This window comes from Pleurodeles waltl, chromosome 11 (assembly GCF_031143425.1).
Source record: "Pleurodeles waltl isolate 20211129_DDA chromosome 11, aPleWal1.hap1.20221129, whole genome shotgun sequence".
Classification (NCBI taxonomy): Eukaryota; Metazoa; Chordata; class Amphibia; order Caudata; family Salamandridae; genus Pleurodeles; species Pleurodeles waltl.
Window position 1 is genome coordinate 852,122,494 of NC_090450.1, and position 22,785 is coordinate 852,145,278.

At 41.9% G+C, this 22,785-nt stretch overlaps 1 protein-coding gene across 1 annotated transcript in view; it reads left to right on the forward strand.

The window, feature by feature from the left end:
- LOC138266196 (retinol dehydrogenase 12-like) overlaps positions 1-22,785 on the forward strand; it is a 51,891-nt gene that overhangs the window by 24,897 nt on the left and 4,209 nt on the right. Inside the window, exon 3 of the mRNA XM_069214682.1 lies at positions 21,561-21,863. Within this exon, the coding sequence (XP_069070783.1) occupies positions 21,561-21,863 (303 nt within the window). The remainder of the gene's footprint in view (positions 1-21,560; positions 21,864-22,785) is intronic.

Here is a 22,785-nt window from a genome sequence, read left to right on the forward strand (position 1 = left end):
ATTGCCCTGGGGATTGTGTTATAGTTAATTTTAAAGACCCCGGGCTGGTTCAGAAGTTGCTGGTCATTACCAAGAATCCATGTGAAGGCCATACTAATATTGGCCTTTCTCCCTTAGGGCATTTTTATAAACCGCCACATGACGTTGGCAGGATCGCGCAGCCTACCCCACTAGTACAACTCCCCATACGTTCTTGTTTTCCAGATACTAGTGCCCCACAGACAGTCTGGCCATATAATGTTCCGGTGTCTAACCGTTTTGACATTCTAAATAAGGTTGACTGACTAATTAATATGGTGTCCCTAGGGTGCTCAAACAGTAACAAGATTAATATGGATGGTGAGTATTTAAAAATGGGGGGTGTTACTGGGCCCTTCCCATCAAGGGAGCCTGTCCATATGTTGGGAGCCATGGATGGCAGAATCACCTTAGACGCTAGTAATTGCCTGGGTCCTCACACAGAGAGCCCCCTTTATACGGATTACTCGAATTCTGGGGGGGCCTTTGAACCTTGGCAAAAGTTCCCCGCTTCTTTTTGGGACCAATGTGACCAGTTACAAGCATCAGGCCTCCCTGGTAAGTGGGATGCAGCTCTATCCCCACATGGAGTGGGGAGTGTAGATCTGGAGGCTGAGGTAATTAGAGATTATACATCCCAGTTAAAGGGGGTGACAGTAGCAACTTGGAACATTGCAGGCACTCGTAATAACTCGAATAATCTAGATTGGTACAAGCTGGGTGCATCTTCTGATATTCTTGTTATTGTGATTATGTCATCAAACAAAGCACTTGTCTCTTTATTATATTCTGTCCACTCTCTGCAGGTCTGATTTTTGCATCAAAGGGAGCTTAGACAATACCATCCTGCAATGGAAATTATCCAGATATTAACTACGATTGATTTGTGCCATGCTGTGTTAAATTTTATGAATAGTGCAATTTAAATTAGAGACCTGTATGAGCTTGTAAATTTAACCGGAGATCTTAATGGGAAAGAGAAGCGAATTTTATTGGTAGTGATTTTATATGTTTATTGTCTTTTGGTGTTATTTATAGGAACTTTTTCTATGCTCTGCACTGTACCACCTTGCTTTTTATGGCTTATTGCCAAAATAAGGTTGTGTGACTGAGGGCACCACCATGAAATGAATCGGCGGCTTAACCGGACTCAGCAGGGGAAACTTCACCCAACTTGGACACAGATTATGAATGAATGCCTGTAAGTCAGAATCTAAACCATAACAAAACCACATAGTTGTGGCGTCTCAGCTGGCCTGGGATAGTCAGCTTCTGAACTGGTGCATAGAGACACGCGCTTGGGGACTGGAGCATGGACGAGGGGGGCCACCTCCATTGGCCTTAGTTCATCGCATGTTTGTGAGGCACCTATTGTTAAATCATTTGTAGGCAAGCTGATTCTGTTTTATAAGTAGCAGAGCCACCACCCCGGTGTGATCTGTTGAAAGTCATCTTCTTAGCCAAGCTTTTGTCTCCATCCAGGGGTGTCCAAGCTCTCCTGGGGTGTATCTGCTGCCAGACCAGTGGCAGAGATGTGGTGCGGGCCCATGTAAGGCTGCCTCCACCATGTGCAGTATGGCACATGGGCCTCACCTTTTCACCCTGTGCGTCCAGGTCATGGGGTGTGGGCATGATCCCCCACAAGTCCGCAGCATGACCAGATGGCCGTGGAGGGCATTAGTGGAATCGCTTGGAGGCAAGAAGCTGTTGGGTGGGTCTTTGAAGGACGTCTTGAGTGCTGGTCTCAATGTCGGCTGCTACCCGGGCACTCTGGTTGCCAACTTGGCCTGAGCCATCTGGTCACTTGGTTGACCGACCAGATGACCAGCGGGCTGGCTGTGCAGCTAACTCCGACTTGGGTGACCCACTGGGTCTTGTAAGCCTGTTCATTGTGGTGACTTAATAATCAAGGAACATTACTTCCCAAACAGATCCAAGGGGGAGGGGAGCTGACTGGAAGATTAACCTTCCTTATATCCACAGGCTTGGGCACCAGAAACATGAAAGGCACCAACCTGGGGCGCCCTTAGCCGATGGACTGTTGTGACACTCCCTACCCGGGACATGATGGCTGCATACTGGGAAGGACTGTTGTGTCCCTCTGTGATGTGGAACCTGTAAAGTCCCAGCCACCGGGCAGATCCCAGGACAGGATGGCATCGGACCCACGGTGAATGGCTTTCAACTGGTAATCCTGGTGCCACAGGCCAGGGCTCTGGACAGGGTTATCTTCCCTACCCAGGGCAGGATGGCTTCAGACCCAGGACGAATCAGTATCTCCTGTGGGCTGAATATTTCCTGTAATCTTGTGAGATGTAGACAAAGCTATGGTTTTTACCTGGTAGACCCGAACGCCGAAGACCAGAGTTCCAGGGATAGGTAAAGGCCACCTTCCTTAACTAGGGCAGGGTTGTGTCAGAATTAGGAGGAGTTTGTGGCTATTGCAGGCTGAACAGCTCCCATAATTACTCGTGAGAGTTGGGCAAAGCCCTGGTTTTTGCTTGGGAGGCCCAGTCCCCACAGGCCGGTGGTGCCAGAAGAAGGGCCTGCTCCTGGCAGGGTGGCTCCTCACTGGCAAGGGTTTGCCAGGTTTCAACGTGTCCACCAGTTTGCTTGTCGGTTTTGTGTTGGGAAAAAAATCATGAGTGACATTTCATTCTCAATGCCGATCCAATGAATGGGCAGGCATGGGTGTACAAGCTCAGTCACAACTAATTTGCCTGATGTTCAGGCCTTGTTATGATTACAAATTACAACTCAAAAAACACTAAAATATGCAAGCTGTTATTAGGACCACTCTCATACCAAATGCAGTGGTTTACATGGCTTTTTTTGGTTGTAAGTTGTAGCCAGAAATGCACTTTGGTGGGGGGGAGGGGGGGCGTTAAAGTGTATTTTTTTTAATTCGTTAGTGTTGAAAACAAAACTACCCTTAATTCATTTGATAGTGAAAGCCAATGGAGTTATGTGATTCTGTGTGTAGGAATATTCTTGTGCAGTTCATTTACAAATAGAAAGGTCTGTACCCTCTGCACTTTTTCTGATAGGGAACTGAATGTTTGGGCCTAATTCACAAAATCATGTAAGAGTGCATAAGAGTACTAATGTAATCTAATGCATGCTGGACTCAAATGCTTTTGTAACTCACCCCATAGTGTTCTTGTGTTTATTGGAAATCTCACTTTACTATCTAGGAAAGCAGGATGGTCATTGTAATAAAGGCCAAATAAATGTGAGGAGGGGTCTTGGGTAAAAATACAGTTATATTTCAATATCTTCAGATTTTTTTGTGTATGTGGATCCTGTAGGAACTTGGTTGACAATCGTGATCCCATGTCATTATAACAGTTTTGTAAAGAAACCTACTACTATCAGCATAGTCAAAGGTTGTCTTGAAATCACAAACATTGTGTGAGATTCGAAATTGATTGTTTTCCACATTGCTAAGAGGAAAACACAATGAGTAACTAAATCGGGGATAGGAAATTTGAGTAGTAATCCGTGAAGCATAACTTTGTGTCTCAGTGTGTTTCAGACATAGTAAATCATATCTAACAGCGCGAGGCATCACCAAATGAAATAACTATTGGCAAAGACAGTTCGTTCACATTTTTCAGTGTACTTTATTTTTTTTTTTAATACAAACGTGTGCAACAGATGTTAAAATTGTAAAAAAAAAAAAAAAAAAAACTCGTCATCCAGTGGCATCCATATGGGGTGCATAAGTCTAAAAAAGTAATGAAAAAGATGCGTTTAAAAAAATGAACATGAAATGAAAGCAGATGTGAAAGCACGGATTGGACAACCAGCCCTAACACTGATAGGCACTTATTTTTAGGTGTATGGGCACATGTTCAAGAGGAAACTGGCCACTCACAGTGAAGAGAACCAACGACTGATGTGGGCTGACCAGCTGCACCATACTGTTGACAGGGTCTAGTGGCAGCAAATTATGAATGCGCGTTGAATGGATGTACATTGTTAACCAAAACCTTTCTAAATGTTTTGCATTTTTTACTTTTTTTCTTCGGAAAACATGATTCTGGGAAGATTCACTAGACCATATCAAAAAATAGTGCCATACTTTCTGAGACTGCCTGCTTCAGTACAAAATACTGCGTCTCTTATCTGAAGATGTACTGAGTTTGTTCGTTTACTGAAAAATGAATGTTACTAGTAACTGTTGCCACGTGGACAAGACGCATTTGGGGCAGTACAGAGGCTTTCTCCAGATAAGAAAATAATGCGTTTGATTAAATTGAGCAGGGTGCTTGACCAGTGAACAGCCTTCGCGATCTTCTTGTAGGCTGATTCCTCACTCCAAAACAAACTGAAACCAACTGAACCTGGCTGGCGGAAAGATACGATTCTGCAGTGGGTGAGTCTGTTGAAGTGCAGTGGATGTGATGACAGTGGTGTCCGTGCATAATTTGAACTCGTGATGGCCAGTGTGGGCGGGGGGCACTAGAGCTCACATTTGGGGATCAATACTTACTTTTCAGCTTCAGATACTGTGCGAGAGCAGGAGAGGGGAACACAAAGCGGAAAGACGGAAAACCCGTCACAGAGGGAGAAAGCGAGGACCTCCAAGAGTGAGATAAGGGAGTAGGAGTATTAAGTAGTGGCTTAAAGAGGCCTGAGGTGAATGGAAGACCACAGCTTTTACGTTCGACACACTGGCATTTAATTGCAGTGGCCGCGGTCTTCTGACTAGAGCGTTGGGCACCAGCACCAATTCATTTACACATTAAGCACTTAGTGGTATGTAGCAGTTTTAGTACCGTGTTTAAACGCATGACAAGAAGGTGCAGGCCTTAGTCTACCACGAACGAGAAATATATAAAGAATATGTGATTTATTTTGTAACTCGATGGAAGGAAGGCGGCCTATGGCCTTTACATAATTTTCGATACAACAAATAGGCTTCAAAAATGTGTAATTGCTATAAAATAGTGCACCATGGCTAATCGCCTTTTTTCCTATTTTGAGCATCTTGTCTTTCATAGTGTGGTAAATTGTAATTATGACAGGCGGTTCCCTTCGATAGGGCACCACGGCATGTGATTCGTAAATTTCACCACTGGATGTCCCTATCGCTCCATTTTAATAAACTCTCATCCTCCAGAAACGCATTTACAAACAAACGTCGCCAAACGCCTACACTAGGCGTTTATCAAGTTTATGCTAAACGAATTTAGAAACGACGTAATAGGATTTAGTATGGCAATTCTGTAAAGTATGGCTTCTGGGTGTTTGCCCTGAGACATTTCTTTTGATGTCCTTATAGAGAAACGTCTGTTGTGCGGTGCATTTATATTTGTGCCACTGTATTTGAGGGATATGTGTTGTAGAAGGTACTGTTGATGTTGCAGATAGTGTGAGGTCTGGACATTGAAGCACAATAAAGCTGTAGGTTGTTTGCAGACAGAGACAAAGGACTGGGTGTCTAGAGTTACATACAGGGAGCGCAGGTAGAGTACTGGGGGTGGTCACTTCCCCAGGTGGTAGGATTGGAGGGATGCAGCAAGGTCCCAACATCAGTAGGCCGACCACCTGGCATGAATGCAAATTGTGGGCAACGGCGATACAATTTTGGCACAAAGTGTCCAAATTCAGGACATATAGTACATTTTACAGACACATCTGAGGAAGTTAAGCAATAACATAAAAGTAGGTAAATAGGCAACCAAGACAAGTGCAAGAAAATAATAGGTTAATGGTTTTTCTTTTGAGTATTGCATAGCAGTAGTCAGAAAGCTTTCAGAGGTAGGTGGACTTATTTAAGGATTAGAAAAATTAGCAAACATAATAAACAGGCTTTGACTGCCGACATCAGGGACAACTTCATGCACATTAACTTAAAGGGTGCACGACATTGTAAAGGGGCAAGCTAGGACAACTTTACCCAGCATTGTCACTTTTCTGATATGGGCTACAGACAACAGAATTGCTTTCAGGAATGAGTAAGCTACCGTGGCACCCCTGTGGTGTGTAAAGGTGCAGATGCTCATGATACTACCTTCACTTACAAATAAAGTTCAGTCAATAACAGGGGGGAGGTTCAGATATTGTCTAGTTAATTTATTAAGGTGATCCAAGCCAAATCGTGTAAATCGGCATGTTTAGGCATGAGTAAGTAGTCAGACTTGGTTGAAGACTGTTTTTTTTTTTACTATGCTCTATAAATAATATTTTATATTTTTCTCAAACGCCAATTCAGGAGTTCTGCGTGCCAACACAGTCTGCTTTTGTTTTTATTTTGTTTTTATTTTGTTTTTTTTCAGTATAGCACACTCGCGGTTACAGTGCCAGCATAATTCACTATTCATACCTGTCTGAAACACTAGATTACGCATTCGAAAGCTGCTGTAATCCATGATTTAGGACAGGCCTGCTTCCTTTCCTCTAAAAAAGTGGTTGGAAAGTTGGGCCATGACTGCACTGTCCACTGTCCATAAAAATATAACTTGAAACAACCGTCCAGAACTTTGGCAGTACAGAATGCGAACTCGCCTCGGTGCACTATTTTCTTCATGCTGCGTGCACTCGTTTTTTCCCTCTTTCTGCTCCATGGTCTCTTCATTGCAGGCAGGTCTCTGCTTCCTCGACCTGGGACAGTGCAGGGCATGACGTTTCTCTTACTGTGGAACAAGAGTTATATTATCATTTACGTATGTAACATGTTTTCACCCAAATCAGTCATGAGTTTTATGAACATGTGCCAACAGTGTTGGTGGCAGTTTTTGTGACCACCTAACCCTTAAAAACTGACTGGGACCTGTCAAAAAGCCTGTTTTTCGGACTGACTTCATTTTCCGCCATCCACACCACAAATATTTTTATATTTGACAGATTGTGTTTGTTGTATTACATACCTTCGTCCCAATCTGTTGACTGATCTCGAAACGTAATATTTATGCCTTTGTGACTACTAATCGGATTGGTTCTTCTAATTTGCTATCAAAAGGCAATCAGATTGTACCTAGTGCAAACCTCATTCTCAAGTTCCTATTACTCGAAAGCAGAAGACCAGTAGCAAAGGTTTTAATTTTTTTCGCTGCCTGTCCCTCCTCTCACTTCACAAACTGGTGTCCTTTTCAGCACCTCGATATACAAGTGTTCAGGAAAGGTTCTTTTGTCATGGAAACTCCTATTTTTGTATAATGAAAAAAGCGTGGGAGATTCATTCGCAATAGACCCTGCCCACCTTGACCTCTGCTTGCATGTCCCCATGAAGTTATACTTTTATCCATTCTCTGCTGATGTAAATTGAAGCCAGCTTGCTCTGGAAGTCACAGCACTGGGCGTTATCCACGATATACTGGATATCAAGCATCCATCCCAAACAGGTTTGCACAGTATTGACAATGATTTATCCTTTGAATCCACCTTTGTCGTATCTTGTCTCTCTTACGAGCCTCTTCCCCTCCTCCAGGGTTTGTTTCCATTAGGTTTTTTAGTGAGTGCCAGGATTGACTCTTTTTCTGTCTCATGTGTGTTGATTTTGGGGTTTAATTTTATGTTTAGTGCCCCCAAGCGTTTGATCATAGCTCACAGGTGGTGGGTTCTCTTTCCTCCTGGCTGCCCAACTCTAACCAGCACCCCTATCGGGAGTATGTTTTTTCACTTTGAGCAGCAGACCGTTTGCCTTCTGCTCCAGGTGTTGTGTATGGGGAATCACAGAGCAATCCCCTTGTAGCTAAATTTTCTGATTATTGGAGTTGGCTTCCCCCTGTATTCTGCTCTCAGAGACCACACCCTCGAGAGCATTTTGATCACACTCTTCCACTAAGAGTTCTAGAAGGACTCTCAGTAGACAAACTCAAACGACCCCCTACCAGTACCATATACTTTCCTGGAAAATATTAGGTATGCAAAACCCATGAAACGGTTTCGTATGCACTCCCCTCTCTGCTGGAAAGGGTCCCACATCACATTCCTTCAAAAATCCCACCTAATGCAGGCGAAAGGCAGGTGGCTTCTAAAACACAGGAGGGGGTCAGGTATAGACTACTATCTCACATGTGCTAGGGGAGCCCTGTTTTGGGTCCGGGTAAAAACACCTTTGCAGGTTCTAGTAACGGAGATTGATCCCGAGGATGGCTTCGTATCTCTGGAGGCCCACCTAAATGATGCTCCCCTGCTTCTAGGATGTGTATACGTCTCTAATGTAAACTAATCAGACTTTCTCCAGTGACTTGCAGCCCTGCAGGCCCGTTGGACACTCCTCACCTAGAATATTGGAGGTGACTTTAATAGTGTCCTCTGCTGGACCGCTCACACCCCCATTTACCTTGAGCCCCTACAGTTGGCAAAACTGAAGCCCTTCTGCACTGGCTGGCACATTGTTTACTCCTGGACACCTAGCGCATCCGTAACTCAGGAGTTAGACACAATTCATTGTACTCTACAGTCCCTGACCTTTATGTATGCCTTCACAGGAGAGTTTGTTCCATTCCTTTCTGCCCCGCAGGGCTTGAGACGTTGTACCTTGGCACGACAATCTCCAACCATAATTCCTTGCTACTGTCCCTCATGTGGGGCTGGCAACCTCATCCAATACCTACCTGGCAACTTCAGCCTACGATGCTGGAGTATCTTACTTTCCGGAATATCCTCACAGACCAGCTTAGGGAATACTTTGACCATAACGAAGGGTCCACCTTCTCATGAATTACAAAAGAGGAGGTTGTCAAAGTGGTCATACGTGGCAGCTGCATTCACAGAACTATAGGTGAGTGTCCGGTCATATTGCAAGACTTAATTGCTGCAGAGGTGGAGACCAAAGAGTTCAAGCACACGGCAGTGACAGCCAAGAACTCCCACATCTACGGGAAGCAGAGACAACATTATTAGAGCAGCTGCACTACCTAAACTACAAACTATTTGTGGCCGCACCCATTCAGAAGCCAACAGATATTGACACCTTCTTGTGTGGCTCACAACTAGGGAGTCCTGCCAACTGCAGGTCATGTCCTTTTTGAGGGCGTGACTGGGAGATGTTTTATTCCCAGCAGGCCAGCCATAAGGCTTTCCAGGGTTTCTATGGAGACCTCTATAGGTGGCAATCTGACACTTCACTCAAGACTCTTAAGGACTTATTAAGCTCAACCTACTTTCCTAGGCTGACCTCAGAGGAAGAAGAGGCTATACTGTTCAAGATTTCAGTGAGGTGATTACAAAGTTATCTAGCTGTCCTTGGAATAGACTGCTTCCCAGTGGAGTTTTATAAAACCTTCCTGGCCTTTCTGGTGCCATGGCTGGCCAGGAGCTCTTCCCCACACCCTTCAGGAGGCTTTACTAGTCACACTACTTAAACCTAACAAGTCCCCTGAGTACTTACTGGTGATCCTACCACCCAAAAGCAATTCTGACCTTGAGTTATAACATCTTAAGTAAATTACTAGCAACCCTAATCTAACAAGTTCTTCCTCACCTGATCCATCAGGACCAGAATGGTTTTGTGCCAGGCCATAATACCTCCTTCAGGAAACTGCTTTTTCCGGGTCATGGAAGTTGTAAGGCACCCGTGGCCTCAGGCAGCAGCCTCGGTGTTGGACCTAGAGAAAGCGTTTAACTCCTTGAACTGGACCTATGCCTTTGAGGTCCTTACCAGACTTTACTTTAAAGCTCGCTGCATATCTATGATCAGACTACTTTACACTGCTTCTATTGTCTTCATCCACCTAGAAGACTTCCTCTCAATGCCTATCTCGGTTGAAAGAGGCACACAGCAGGAGTTCTTTCCCTCTCTCCTTCTCTTTGCACTCATGATGGAGCCCTGAGCAGTAAAAGCGCGGAAGTCAAGCACTGACTGGAGCATTCCACTGCCAGACAGACTCTATGCCATTATGTGGATTATGTTCTATTCTATATCAGGGATTTGGAGGCTGATACCGCTCTGATATCTAACCTCCTTTCAATGTTCATGGAACTATCGAGCCTCTGAGTCAGATGGCACAAATTATTCCTATTCCTACTGTCTCTAGAGTTCCCCGATGCAGTCTGGCACCTGTGAGATCACCTTCTGGCATATTATCCCATGTCCCTGTTAGGACGCATAGCTGTCTCAAAGATGGTGATGCTTCCCTGGCTGCTATACTTATTCATGAATCTCCCTTTAAGTTTGCCTCATATTTTCTTTAACTATCCGGACAGACTACTAGGTAAACTCACCTGGCACTCGATGTGCCAGAGGGTGACCCTAACCAAACTACACATCCACTGAGATGCTCGAGGTCTTACAGCTCTGCACTTTGAGTACTATAACCGGGCAGCACAGCTACAGTGGTTAGCCTGTTGGATAGCGGTGCACAGCTTCGACAATACTAGTTATCTTCTTTCCCCATTCATGCAGGAAAAGCTACTAAGAACTTTGGCCACAGGAGTCAAGTCTCCCATCCTGTCTTCTAGACTGTTGTAGGTCACCCAAGGGACTCTCAACAGAGGCTGCTGTTTCTCAGGAACTTTCACCTTATACTCCGGACTTGTCCTTTTTGGGTTTCCTGGTCAGCAGGGGCCACTTCACAGAGGGCAAGCTCTGCGACTTGGGTCAAACAGTAATGAGAACCCTACTTGACTTGTTTTGTGAGCACTTCTCCCTTTTGTGGACTTGATGGAGCAGATGGCCCTGCCAGGGGGACAGTTCCACACATATTGCCAGGTGCGTATGGTTTGTCTGCCCTTGGAATGACAGCAGAGATGAATTGGCCACCAATCAGTTCACAACATATTACACACCATTGGCTCTGGCTGCCGCCTCATCACCTCATATATAGAGCCCTGGTGGCCCATTCAAGGGTATTTCTTGTGTCTGTTAGTTAGGTGTGGGAGGCTGAACTAGGCTGTACTCCCTCAGCCAGGGAATGGTTCCAGGGCCATGGAATATTCTCACTAGGTATCCGATAATGCTGAGTTCCAGTTGATACCATTGTATATCCTCCACAAAGCATGTCTGTCTCCAGCCAATCAATGTAGAATCCTTATGGATGCCCCTGACCCCTGCCTGCACTCCAATTCTCCAGCGGAAGGCCAATGTCACTAAGCTACCAGATTTGTCTGCTTAAACGGCAGGGGTTCTTGGTCTATATAGACGCCCAAAGAAATTAAAGGTGATTTCTAGTGTCTTAGACTTAGCTTTTTTCATAGCCACACACACCATCACATTGCACTGGAGGAGCCAAACTCCCCCTAGCAGTATAAAATGTAGTGCTGTCTTCGTCAAATGGGCAGAGGCCAGGACCTTACACCATGGGAGGCCCAAGGGCTCTGACGCCGTCCAATAGCACCAGCATGGGATGAGCTTTTGGAAGCAATGACCATCCCAGCCAAGAACCTACACTCCCCCTAACCCAATAAATACCCCATGGCCCATCAATCCACACCCAGTAATCAACCTATAGATTAAGCCCCGTACCCTACATTACTCAGTTGGTCTGTTGTCCTATAGTTGACTAGAATCTCCCTGCCCTTGACCGAAGCACCCCTCCTTATACACCTCCCCAGTTTAGACACAGTGCCATTTAACCCCCAATTCTAGGCCACACAACCATGCTGGCAATCTGCTGGCATGACTCCTCTGCATCTTAGGTCCCCTCTAACCTAGGAAAATAACAGTAGGTGTACCACACTATCTGGAAAGGGGCCCATACAACGGGCCATTCTGTACACTTAAAGGGTTTTTTATCTGATTCTATCAAACCTGTGCCTATTCATGTTTAATATTAAATGGCAAAATATATATATAAAAGAAGTCCTGCTGTTCTTCCTGTGCTCACCTATCGAGGTGGGTGCTCAGACAATGGGCACAGGACCCATTCAATATATGCTGCACATAAAATTCGAACGATGGCACTCCATGCAGATTACTGTCCTTTATTTATATCCAAAATTCCATATCAATCCATGAAACTCAGAAATCAAAGATTTAGGGTGACGCGTTTCAACCATCACGGTCTTCCTCCTTGGCCCTCCAAGTATTCAAGCCATGTGACCCATTCTACTCTTTAAATAATCACTGATCCATTGCATAGACATAGAAAAAATCTATTTTTTTATTTTTTTTATTTTTTATATATTACAGTGTGCATTCTACGTCTATTTTCATTTTGAAATATTAATTACCCAAGTACCCAAATCATCTCTAGTATTCACAATTTTTCATCCAACCTTCAAAGTTAACCTAATAAACAATGTGTCAATATCTTCAACATTGTTTTCGAACTGGTGGGGTAACCACATGACTTTACTAACAAAATTACAAAATAATAATGAAAAATACAAAACTCTGAAACCCTGACCCAATTCTTAACAATATCTGGCTATCCAATATGAACATGAAGTTCTTCATCCTTATTCAATCCCCAGGGGAAACGACAGTTTAATCGAATAATGTATTCCGATTCTAACTTCCTCAATTGTTTCTCTCTGTCACCCCTCCTTGGGGTACCCACTACCCTGTCAATACCAAAAAATTGCATCTTATCCAGTTTTCCATCATGTGCTAGGTTGCAGTGGCGCACTACTGGGTACGTGGTGTCCTTATTCACTATTGCTCTCCAATGTTCTAAAATGCGTTTTTTTGAAGGGAAAAATTGTGCTTCCAACATATTGCAGCCCACATGGGCACTCAATAACATAAATAGCAAAATCTGAAGTACAATTGATAAATTTCTTAATCTTCTCTTTTTTGCCCGTGGGTAATGTATACTGTTTACAACTGGTGCTATATCTGCATGCTTTACATTTGGAACATTTGTAGAAACCTAGTTGTGTATCTAAAAAGGTTCCCTTCTTTCTCCTTGCATAACAATGTACCAAGATATCTCTCAAAGAGCTACTTTTCTTATATGTTATCATCGGTAGAGGGCTGACTAACTGACCAATCACTTTATCAGCCTTAATTAAATGCCAATATTTCATAAAAATCTTTTTAACTTCCAATGAGTATGCATTAAAGGTTGTCACAAATCTCAGTTAAGGTCAGTATCCTTCTATTTTGGAACTAATAGCTTATCCCTTTGGACTTCTCCTGCCTTACGGCAGGCGTTCTTGATAATTTTATACGGATATCCCCTGGCTCTGAACCTCTGTATCATTGTTTCTTGTTCCCTGTCAAAGCTTTGTTGTGTACTGCAGTTCCTCTTTGCTCTTAGCAATTCCCCATAGGGAATGCCCCATTTCACACTGGGTGGATGGTGACTTGCGGCGTGTAGGATACTGTTTCCCGCTGTGGTTTTCCTGAACAATCTAGTGTGTAAAGTGCCTTCTTCCACACTAACCTCTACATCTAAAAATTCCATGATCTGTCTGTGAATTTTATATGAAAATTGTAAATTCAAGTTGTTATTTGGTGAAGAATTCACAAATTCATATAACAGTGATTCAGAACCATCCCAGATCATGAATATATCATCAATATATCGTGTCCAGAAAATAATATGCTGGAACTATTTCAAATTCTCATCCACCATCACCCATTGTGTTTCCCACCACCCCATAAACAGACAAGCATAACTCGGAGCTAAGCAACTCCCCATTGCAGTCCCGGTTGTTTTTTTAAACCACTGATCCTCAAATATAAAGAAATTATTTTCCAAACACAACCTTAAAATACTCAGAAGTAACTCAGAATGTTCCAAGAGTCTAATAGGTTTGTCTCTGAAAAAATGTCTGCACGCCTGAATTCCCTTCTCATGTGGAATGCACGTATACAACGATACAACATCTATAGTCACCATAATGTATTGAGTTTGCCACGGGATGCCCTGTATTTTTGTCAAAAAATCTGTAGTATCTCTGCAATAAGAACTCAAATTAAATACATACGGACTTAAGAAATTATCTAAGTAAATAGAAGCATTCTCTAAAAGGCTACCTCTTGCTGAAACTATTGGTCGGCCTGGAGGGTTACAGATATCCTTGTGTATCTTAGGTAACAGATAAAAGCAGGGTGCCAATGGTTTCCGTACCAGTAAAAACCTGTACTCGTCCTCAGAAAGCAGACCTCTGCTAACACTGTCAGACAAAAAATCATGGAACCTGCTTATAGATTGCCAATACGCTGAAACAGTGGATATCTCATAGCAATTTGAGTCTAACAATTGTTTCTTGGCTTCTTTTTGATATTTCAATGCATCCCTTAACACAACATTACCCCCCTTGTCTGCTGGTTTAATGACAAAGGAAGATGCTTTGTTTAGGGATATTAATGCTGACCTTTGACCTGGGGTTAGATTTTGTGCAAATACATTGTTCGCTTTCTTCCACAATTTAAATAAATCAAAGACCACAGCTATATATATATTGTTTTTTAAGTAGGTATTGTGTTTAATAGATTGCATTGCATTTTGATGTGGCCAGATTTCCCATTCAACACCCTTTTCGAAAGGCCCTTGAGACGTGATCACAGTCTGCATTGCCACTTTCCTAAATATTTAATCTGTGAGCACAACATCCCATTCGTAACTCAGTAGTAAATAAACTTTAGGCTGCAAGAAAGGGGTGATTATCAAATACGAAAGGGCCATTCCAGTGCTGACGTTTTTAATTGTTAATATCATTTTCTATGATCTCTAGCCAACTTCATTCACTTTAATCTGGAGAATCAGACTATTAGAATAATCCCATTCTTAAAAAGGCTTTCTTCTTTTTTGTCTCGAGGTTAGAATCTAAATATGCATGTCTTTTCATGGTGTAATTATTTGGCATGTAAGTTGAGTTTCTATAGGGTGATGATCGAAGTAGATTACTCAAATAGACTGCACTTTTTATTGAATTGTTTACTTAGGGCTTGCATTATAATCATTCCATTGATGATAATCTGTAATTCTTAATAATTTTATGTGTACCATTAGTTGCAACTGTAATGTAGAAATGGTGACTGGAGCTTCTTTGTAAATCAGTTTGTGAATATATTATCAATTCCTGTAATACAGTCAAAATAAATCAATTAGTGAAATGTTTTTAGTATCAGTGAGAGAAATAAGATCCAATTTAGACTCGAACAATGAGGACTTGAGGTTCTAAATTGTATTAAATAATGAATGTTTCTTACAAATAGTTTTTCTAGCCTGAAGATATCCTTTATTTTGAAGGCTGAAGAGCCATATAATAACAGAGGAACATATCTGGCGCTGGCTGTGCTAATGGTAGGTCCAATTACACTTTCTCTATAGCTCCTAGAAATGCTTTTATGAGCATTTGCAATCTCCATGATTTTAGTATCCACCTTCAAGATGTGGTTTTACCAATGTAATTTAGCATCAATGACTACTGAAAGATATGGATAATTAGAAACTTTTTCATTAACAGTTTCCCTAATGTCTAATTCAATTTCACATTCCAACATCCGGATGACATAATGTCTGTTTTGGCAAAGTTGACTGTTAATCCATTTATATTTTTATAGTATAGTCATTTAGACAGCTTAGCTGTCTTTGTAAACCGATTTGTGTCAGTGATAGAATAATTAAGTTGCCTGCTATGCAAGGTGATTGGTCTTTTCTTGTCCAAATTTAGGCCGTCAAAATGTGAAAACATTTTCTGAGGATTTGGCTACATATAAAGAAAAAAATGAGGGTGCTAAAATACAACTTTGTTTTAAACCATTTACAGTTAAGATTTTTTGTTATCAGACCACTATCACCAGATAGTTTTGCTTGGACCCAGGTGCCTTTGTGGAACTTCATGAAGAAGTGTGATAGAGTGCTGTTCATAATCTATGTGTAAAATGTATGTCAAAGTCTATTCCTGATCAAAAGTGATTGGGTACTCAGTGTAAAAACCAAAAGGTTTATTATTCTTGTTTTTGATTGCTTTACTTGCCAAAATGGACAAAACCATAACATTTTCGGAGGCGGAGATGTATGCTCTAAATCGTCTTTTGAAAGAATTGATTGTGTGTGTTTTGGTATCCTATTGTAATAGTTTAGTTAGCAAATACTTCGCAAAATGTTTTCCATCAGAATCCCATAAAGAAATAAAATAAGTGTTATGGTGTGATTTCTATCATCTTTTATAAATAGTTTGCATCACAGAATCCTCCCTCTATAAGGGTTTTGGACCAATTAAGGAAATACTTGGATATGCGAGGGCTGAACTAGCACTCCAGGCAGTCTTAAATACTGCCAGTTTGGGCCTGGAGACCGTGATACTTTGTCAACATTTGTAGTGTCAAAACTTCTGATTGGGAGAGTCTTGATACTCCTGCTTCCTTATTGACCACACTGAAAGCAGAGGAATTACTCATAAAGTAATTACATTTTTATAATTTCCCATAGCAAGACCAAGTGAAGACCAAATTTTACATGAATCATTTGAATTAATTTCTTCATATAGTTCTCCCCAAGCTTTTTCTTGTCTACATCAGACAGTTGCTAACATATTCTTTTTCCAACAGGTTTTCAGATGTCTGTTATTTTGTCTTTAAGTTCAGAAGTTGGTAGTTTCAGAGTATGCCAAATCAATTTCCTATTGTTCCTTCTTTCTGTGGCAATTACTGCTTCATAGTTGTTATAGTGTTGTTTAGTTTGCATCTAATTTTTAATTACAGTTATGGACTCTTGTAAAAGTTAAATATTTATCAGACTAGTGTTCCATTTAAGGCTGATATGTTGAGGATGTTCATCACTTTCAGTTCTTTCTATTCTGGTGCTTTTTCTTGGCTTATGTAACTAGTCCTCAGTTATAAGTTAACACCATCTTCTTCTAAATGGATTTCTCGCTGTGCACATTCACTGTTTATTATTACTGTAGCACACAATAAAGCGAAGTTGTATTTGTTTATTTCCTTTGACGTTGTTGTCGCTGTTCTTGAAGAAAACATTTGCAACATGGGCTCAATAATGTTGCAATTGCTCAAGATTTATTCTCCTAGCTCACTGTACTACGTTAGTGTTGTTTTGTAACTAATTTGTTCTGCAGTCTCCAGATAACTTTAGCATAGGGAGCCTGAATCAATATTCATGTAGTGGGATAGTGCTTAGATGGCAAGGCAATAAGATGTTTAATAACTTTGTGATCAGATAGTCATTTATTTGTTCATACCTTGATGAATTTGCAGCTTTAGTTATGTTCTTTAAGTAAATTTCCCTGATAAACTCTCACATTTGGGGGTGAGCCAGAGACCTTTCAGATGTACTACGGATGCTGTTTCTCACTGACTTATATTTCCTATTGATTTTACTGCTCATTGGGGCTTAGACTATTTCTTGATTTTGACTATCTTACTGTATTGCCCTGTTACTGAGAGCCTATTGGACAATGACTCTCTATATTTGCACTTTAGGATTTCTGTAATGCACATTTTGAATTTTATGGTAGATCTTTAAAAACTGTAATTCTGCCCTAGAACTCACTTGATGCTGTGTTGTGCCTTACCTCAGGACAGTTTGCACATGAAATGAGGTTTACCACCACCCCCAACCCATCCACCCGGGGGGACGTGCTAATGAGGTGTAATTTGGTATGTAGCAATTTAGGCGTTCTCCAGTGCCCACAGTAGTAACTAGTGACAGTGATGTATGGATAGCAGGGATTTAATCTGCTTCAGGAACAGTAGTGATGCAGACCTAATACCAATATGAAACTGCAGGTTTCCTAAATGAGGCCCAAGACGGGCAACATGGAGTCCATATTGAACAGTTATTTCGTAAAGATGTGATTGGAACTTACACTGAGTGAATTATTTCTGGTGTAGTACTCCATTTCAGTTCTTCCTTTAGACTGTCATGGAGAGACTCTCTTTATGGTAACAAGACTGTTTTCTCTCAGTCACACATGTCTCATACAGGCCAAGGACAAACAGAAGCAGGGCTAGGTTCAATAAATTGTATTGAATCATCTTCATTCTATGTAAAAAGGCATGTATTGTGATTATGAGGATGATAAAACATAATAGAAGTAAAGCAGTGACAAGCAAATTCAAACGTAGGAAAAGTCCCACCATACTGTCACAATAATGGTTCTAGAATCCCTGCCTGCACTACTAATATTCTATACAGGAGCACAGCAGTGTAAGCCCTAATCTGCTCATCAGCCCCCCAGAAGGAATCCATCCCCCATACCTGTGGTTCTAGGCAAAGAAGAGGTCTGCAGGTCTACTGAGAATCCTCCTACATATAGACAGAGGAGGTGTCAGATCTTGGCAGAAATTCCAGTGTTGGCATGCAGCTCACAATAGCAACTGGCTGGAAATCCCCTTTAATGTAAAGAGGGCACTGAGGTGTTTTATAATAAAACATCAGATGTAATAATAAACTGCCCTGACTTGACAACATGTATATTTCTGTGTATAAAAGTTAGGGACATGATGAACTCTTTGTACCGGCAATAACGAATAAGCTTATCATAGTCAGCCTTGGCGAAAGCACAGAGTGAATCTCATGCAAGAAAAGAATAACATAGTTCTTCGTGGAGGAACAACTGATAGAATAATAAAATAATAATAATAAAATAAAAGCATCTCCACTAAACGGAGCCCTTGCTCAAATAATAAAATGAATAAAACAACATGTATCTAGATAAAAGGGCACAAGCTGCAGGGCTAAGCTAAAAAAGGCTAAAATAATGTGCTCGTATGCTAGCTAAAGCAGCCTTACAACATGACCTTCTTTTGGTGAGATTGCTATTCAGTTTCCTGTTACATACCTTGCAATAGCATTGGGAGTATCTTTGCAAGTGCCATAGTGTTAAAACACCCCTGGCCGCCTGTCTGTGAATGGGCTTTTTTCATTTTTTGATAATGCTGTCAATCACGATCCACTATGTTGCTTGGGTTGTCAGATAGGTTACCATTTTGTTTGTTATAATTTATTAGGAAAACTATTTTTCACCATTACTCAAGAGTAAATATGTTTTTGGCCCTTTGCTGCTCACAATATTTTCATTAGCTGCAAATACTGTATTTGTCAGGTAACTACAGGTACCGGAAGAAAATATGTGTTAAGTTAACTGGGAAATATTTCAGGCATTTCCAGACCACAGTAAATTTGGGTGTTCAAGGTTCATACTAGTTTTCAAACACTACCTTTAACAGACTCCTGAGGCAGCACAGCTATTCAGAGTGCCAGTTCTGGAACAGTAGAGCAGGCCTCCAACTTCTACATATCTTACTTTAGTGTTTCAGAAAGGAAGAGCAGGATCTCAGATACTAAAGATGCTAAATGTCTGTTTGATATACGAGATATCCCTTGCGCTATACAGATGCTACAGGTCTGTTTATTATTGGGGCCAGATCTTTGATTACACAGAGATATTACATGTCTAGTAAAGAGCATACTCTGGTTGAAAAGTTGTAACAGGTGTGCACCTCAAATAGCAGTACTGTTCCTCCTGTTAAGGAGATGTAATCTGTGTGCATAACGGGAGACAGCATACCTGCTGCTCATATTGTACAGGTGATACTAGCAAGAACATCAATCTGCCTTGGACAGCTCACATATGTTAGTTCTCTCTAAGATTTCTAGATTAGTATTTACAGATGTGCTTCATATTAACCTGCCTCTCAAATTACTAGATGGGCTGCATTCATATTAAAGACAGGAGCTGCCCTTTATATTATACAGATGCTACAAGTGTGTGACTCTCCCAGATTACGGAGACATTTGGTATCAAACATTGCTATGGTTAAAGATATAGGCCCTCATTAAGACCTTGGCGGAATATACCGCCTTCCACCCCGGTGACGGCCACCAAAAGACCGTCACCGCGGCTACCAGCCATCCGCTCAATCATGACCACAGCCGGATTTCCACCAGAAGGATGGCGGAAATCCGACTGTGGCCATGCCGGTGGATTGCGGTAAGGTGGTGCTGCTGCCAGCAGCAGTGCCAAGCCAGTAGATCGCCACCGGCCATATTATGAGAATAATACGGCCTGGCTGTGTTCTGCTGGCAGACACTGCTGCTGGCAGCAGCGCCTTGTCCCCATCTCCTGCCAGAGGACCCCCTGAATCAGGGTAAGTAGGTGCTCCGAAGGGGGTGGGGGTGTTGTGTGTGTGTGTGTGGGGGGGGTTGCGTGTTGTATGTGTGTGAATATATGGGGGGTTGTGTTTGTGTATGTTGAGTTGTGTGAATGCGTGTATGTATGTGTGTGTGGATGTGTGTTTCTTGTGAATGGATGTATGCAAGCGTGGATGAATGTTGGAATGGGTGTGTGTATGCTTGTGTGCATGTGTGAAGGGAGGGGTGTGTATGAGGGGGGGTTTGGAGAGGAAGGGAGGTTGGGGGGAAACCTGGGGAAGAGGGTGGGGAAGACCCCTATCAGCCTCAGGGAAGGGATTCCCTGTCACTGATAGTGCCTACCGCCATGGTTTTCATGTCGGTAAGGATGCCAAGAAAACCATGGTGGTAGGTGGGGTCATAATCCCGCAGGGTGGCAAGTGACGGCCGCTGGGCTGGAGATTGAAGTCTCCAGCACGGAGGTCGTTACCGCTGTGGGAGTCGGTGTGGTACATTACCGCCAATGTCATAATATGGAGGAAAGTACCGCCAGCCTGTTGGCAGTACTTTCCTCCATATTAACGCCGACCACCGGGGTCATAATGACCCCCATAGTGTGTGTGCAGCTCACACTGGAACACCGACCCTGCGATAAAACATCCTACAGATGTGCACATCAGACAGCATAGTTATCCTTCTGTTGGATAGGTGACATAGGCATGCACCTCGAAAAGCAATCTGACACGAGAATTGCAAGATATGTTGCAGGCACTGACCACAGACTGCAGATTCATGTACTAGGCTACATTGATGAGGCGTGTTATACAGGCAGCAAACATCCCTGTAGACATCTCAGACATCTCAGACATCAAAGTTATGCCTACATTTCACAGATGGGATATCCATCATGTTTGTGATGGAGTATCCCATCCGCCAAGGTCATAATCAGGCACTATGTCACTCATCTACCAAGTCTGTTGGGGAGAATTTACAGAACTGGATCTTTCAGGACTATTGTGGGTTATTTATCTGGTCCTTCATCTTTCAGAATTTTGTCCTGTGCCAACTTTCATTGTCCTTGCTTTTTCATCTTTACAATTAGTGCTGAAATGTACATCACCAAGTGTTCTTTACCCCCTTTCATTATGACTGTTGTTTAATTTTATTTTCCTAAGATGTATTCCTGTAAAATCAAATAACTCTGTGCTGCGTTTGGCCGTATCACAATTTATTTCTGCAGGTTGATATTTCTAGCAACTGACCTGTACCCAGAAGTACTGACACATGTCTGTGTTTTTGCATTCAAAATATGTGAACAATCTCCATTTTCCCTGTATTTTTATTAGACTAATTTGATTGTGGTCATTACCTTATTGCAACACGAAACGAATTCCATTCCTGAAGGGTCTATTATACATTAGCACAACTATATCTTTGACAATATTGTTAATCAAGAAACCCACCATCGAGGTAGGTTTTCAGTCCATTTGGTAGGCATCAACGTCTAAACCCTTAACCGACGGCATTATGCTGATTACAATTATAGTTTTGTCATTATCTACATGAGTATCTCCAATGTAATATGTATTTTCTTCCTTCTAGGTGTACCTGCTCTCCTTCACTGGACAGATGATGGCTTCAGCATGTGTTTCGGAGTTAACCACCTGGGTCCATTTCTGCTCACACACCTCCTTATGGGTCTTCTTAAAAGCTCAACACCAAGCCGCATTATAACCATCACCTCTGATGTTTATAAGTATCAAAAGCTGGACTTCCAAGACCTGAACTACAACATTGTGCCCATTTTCACTTATTGCCGGAGCAAACTTGCAAACATATACTTCACTCAAGAAGTCTCTAGACAGATGGAAGGAACGGGTGTAACAGCATATGCAGTTCATCCAGGTTTGTTAAATACTTTTCAGTATTTTTTTAGTATCAAAATTATATTTGTAAGCTAGCATGAGAATCTGAGCAAATCAGTGTTTGGCAGAGAAGGAATTGTAGCACTATTATGAGCCTTCCTTTGCAGGACTTTTAATCTAATTACTCGAAAATATCACATTAATGTAACACAGACCCTGCAACACGTCTGCGTTGCTAAAGCAAAGCTGAGTAATGTAGAGACTGATTTAAATACATTCCCAACTGGTTCAGTGCCCCTTGACAAATGAGTTGGAGATCTGAGAGCAGTTATGAGTTGGTAGGTTTCCAATGAAAACAGACAACACCATGGGTGGCAGTACTTGGTTAAAAAAAACAATACATTTGCCGTAGATCAACCGTACAGCAGACGTGAATTAACTAATAATACCGTCATTCTTGAGTGTTAAATCATAGTGCTAAACCATAGACTCAAGATACCAGTAATAACAGTGTTGTTGACAGTGACATTTTACATGTGTTTGTGCTGCACTTGCATCGTGAAAAAATGTATTTGACATCTAACAACTTTTACCCTTTTGATGCATCTGAATAATTTGTTGCCAAGTGTCGTGTAGCTTGATAATGAGAGACTAAACATATGGGTTGTCCCAAAAGTGTGTTTCCCATTCATAATCCCATACGTAGTATTGTTTCCTGCTACTGCATCAATCTCTGGACTAGTGACTTCGACTGTGATAAGTAGATCAAGCATATGCCAGGGAGGCACCTTTGCTCAGTGTAATGCATATAGGTACAGTACCATCTTATAAATGAGGAAAAAAAAATAGTGCCATCTTAACAGTTGGAACCAGTACAAGAACAAACATTTGAATGGGTAATTTAATCTGGCTGGCTAACACAAAAAATCTGTTTGCCATTGCTGCATTTGAGAAGCAAAAGA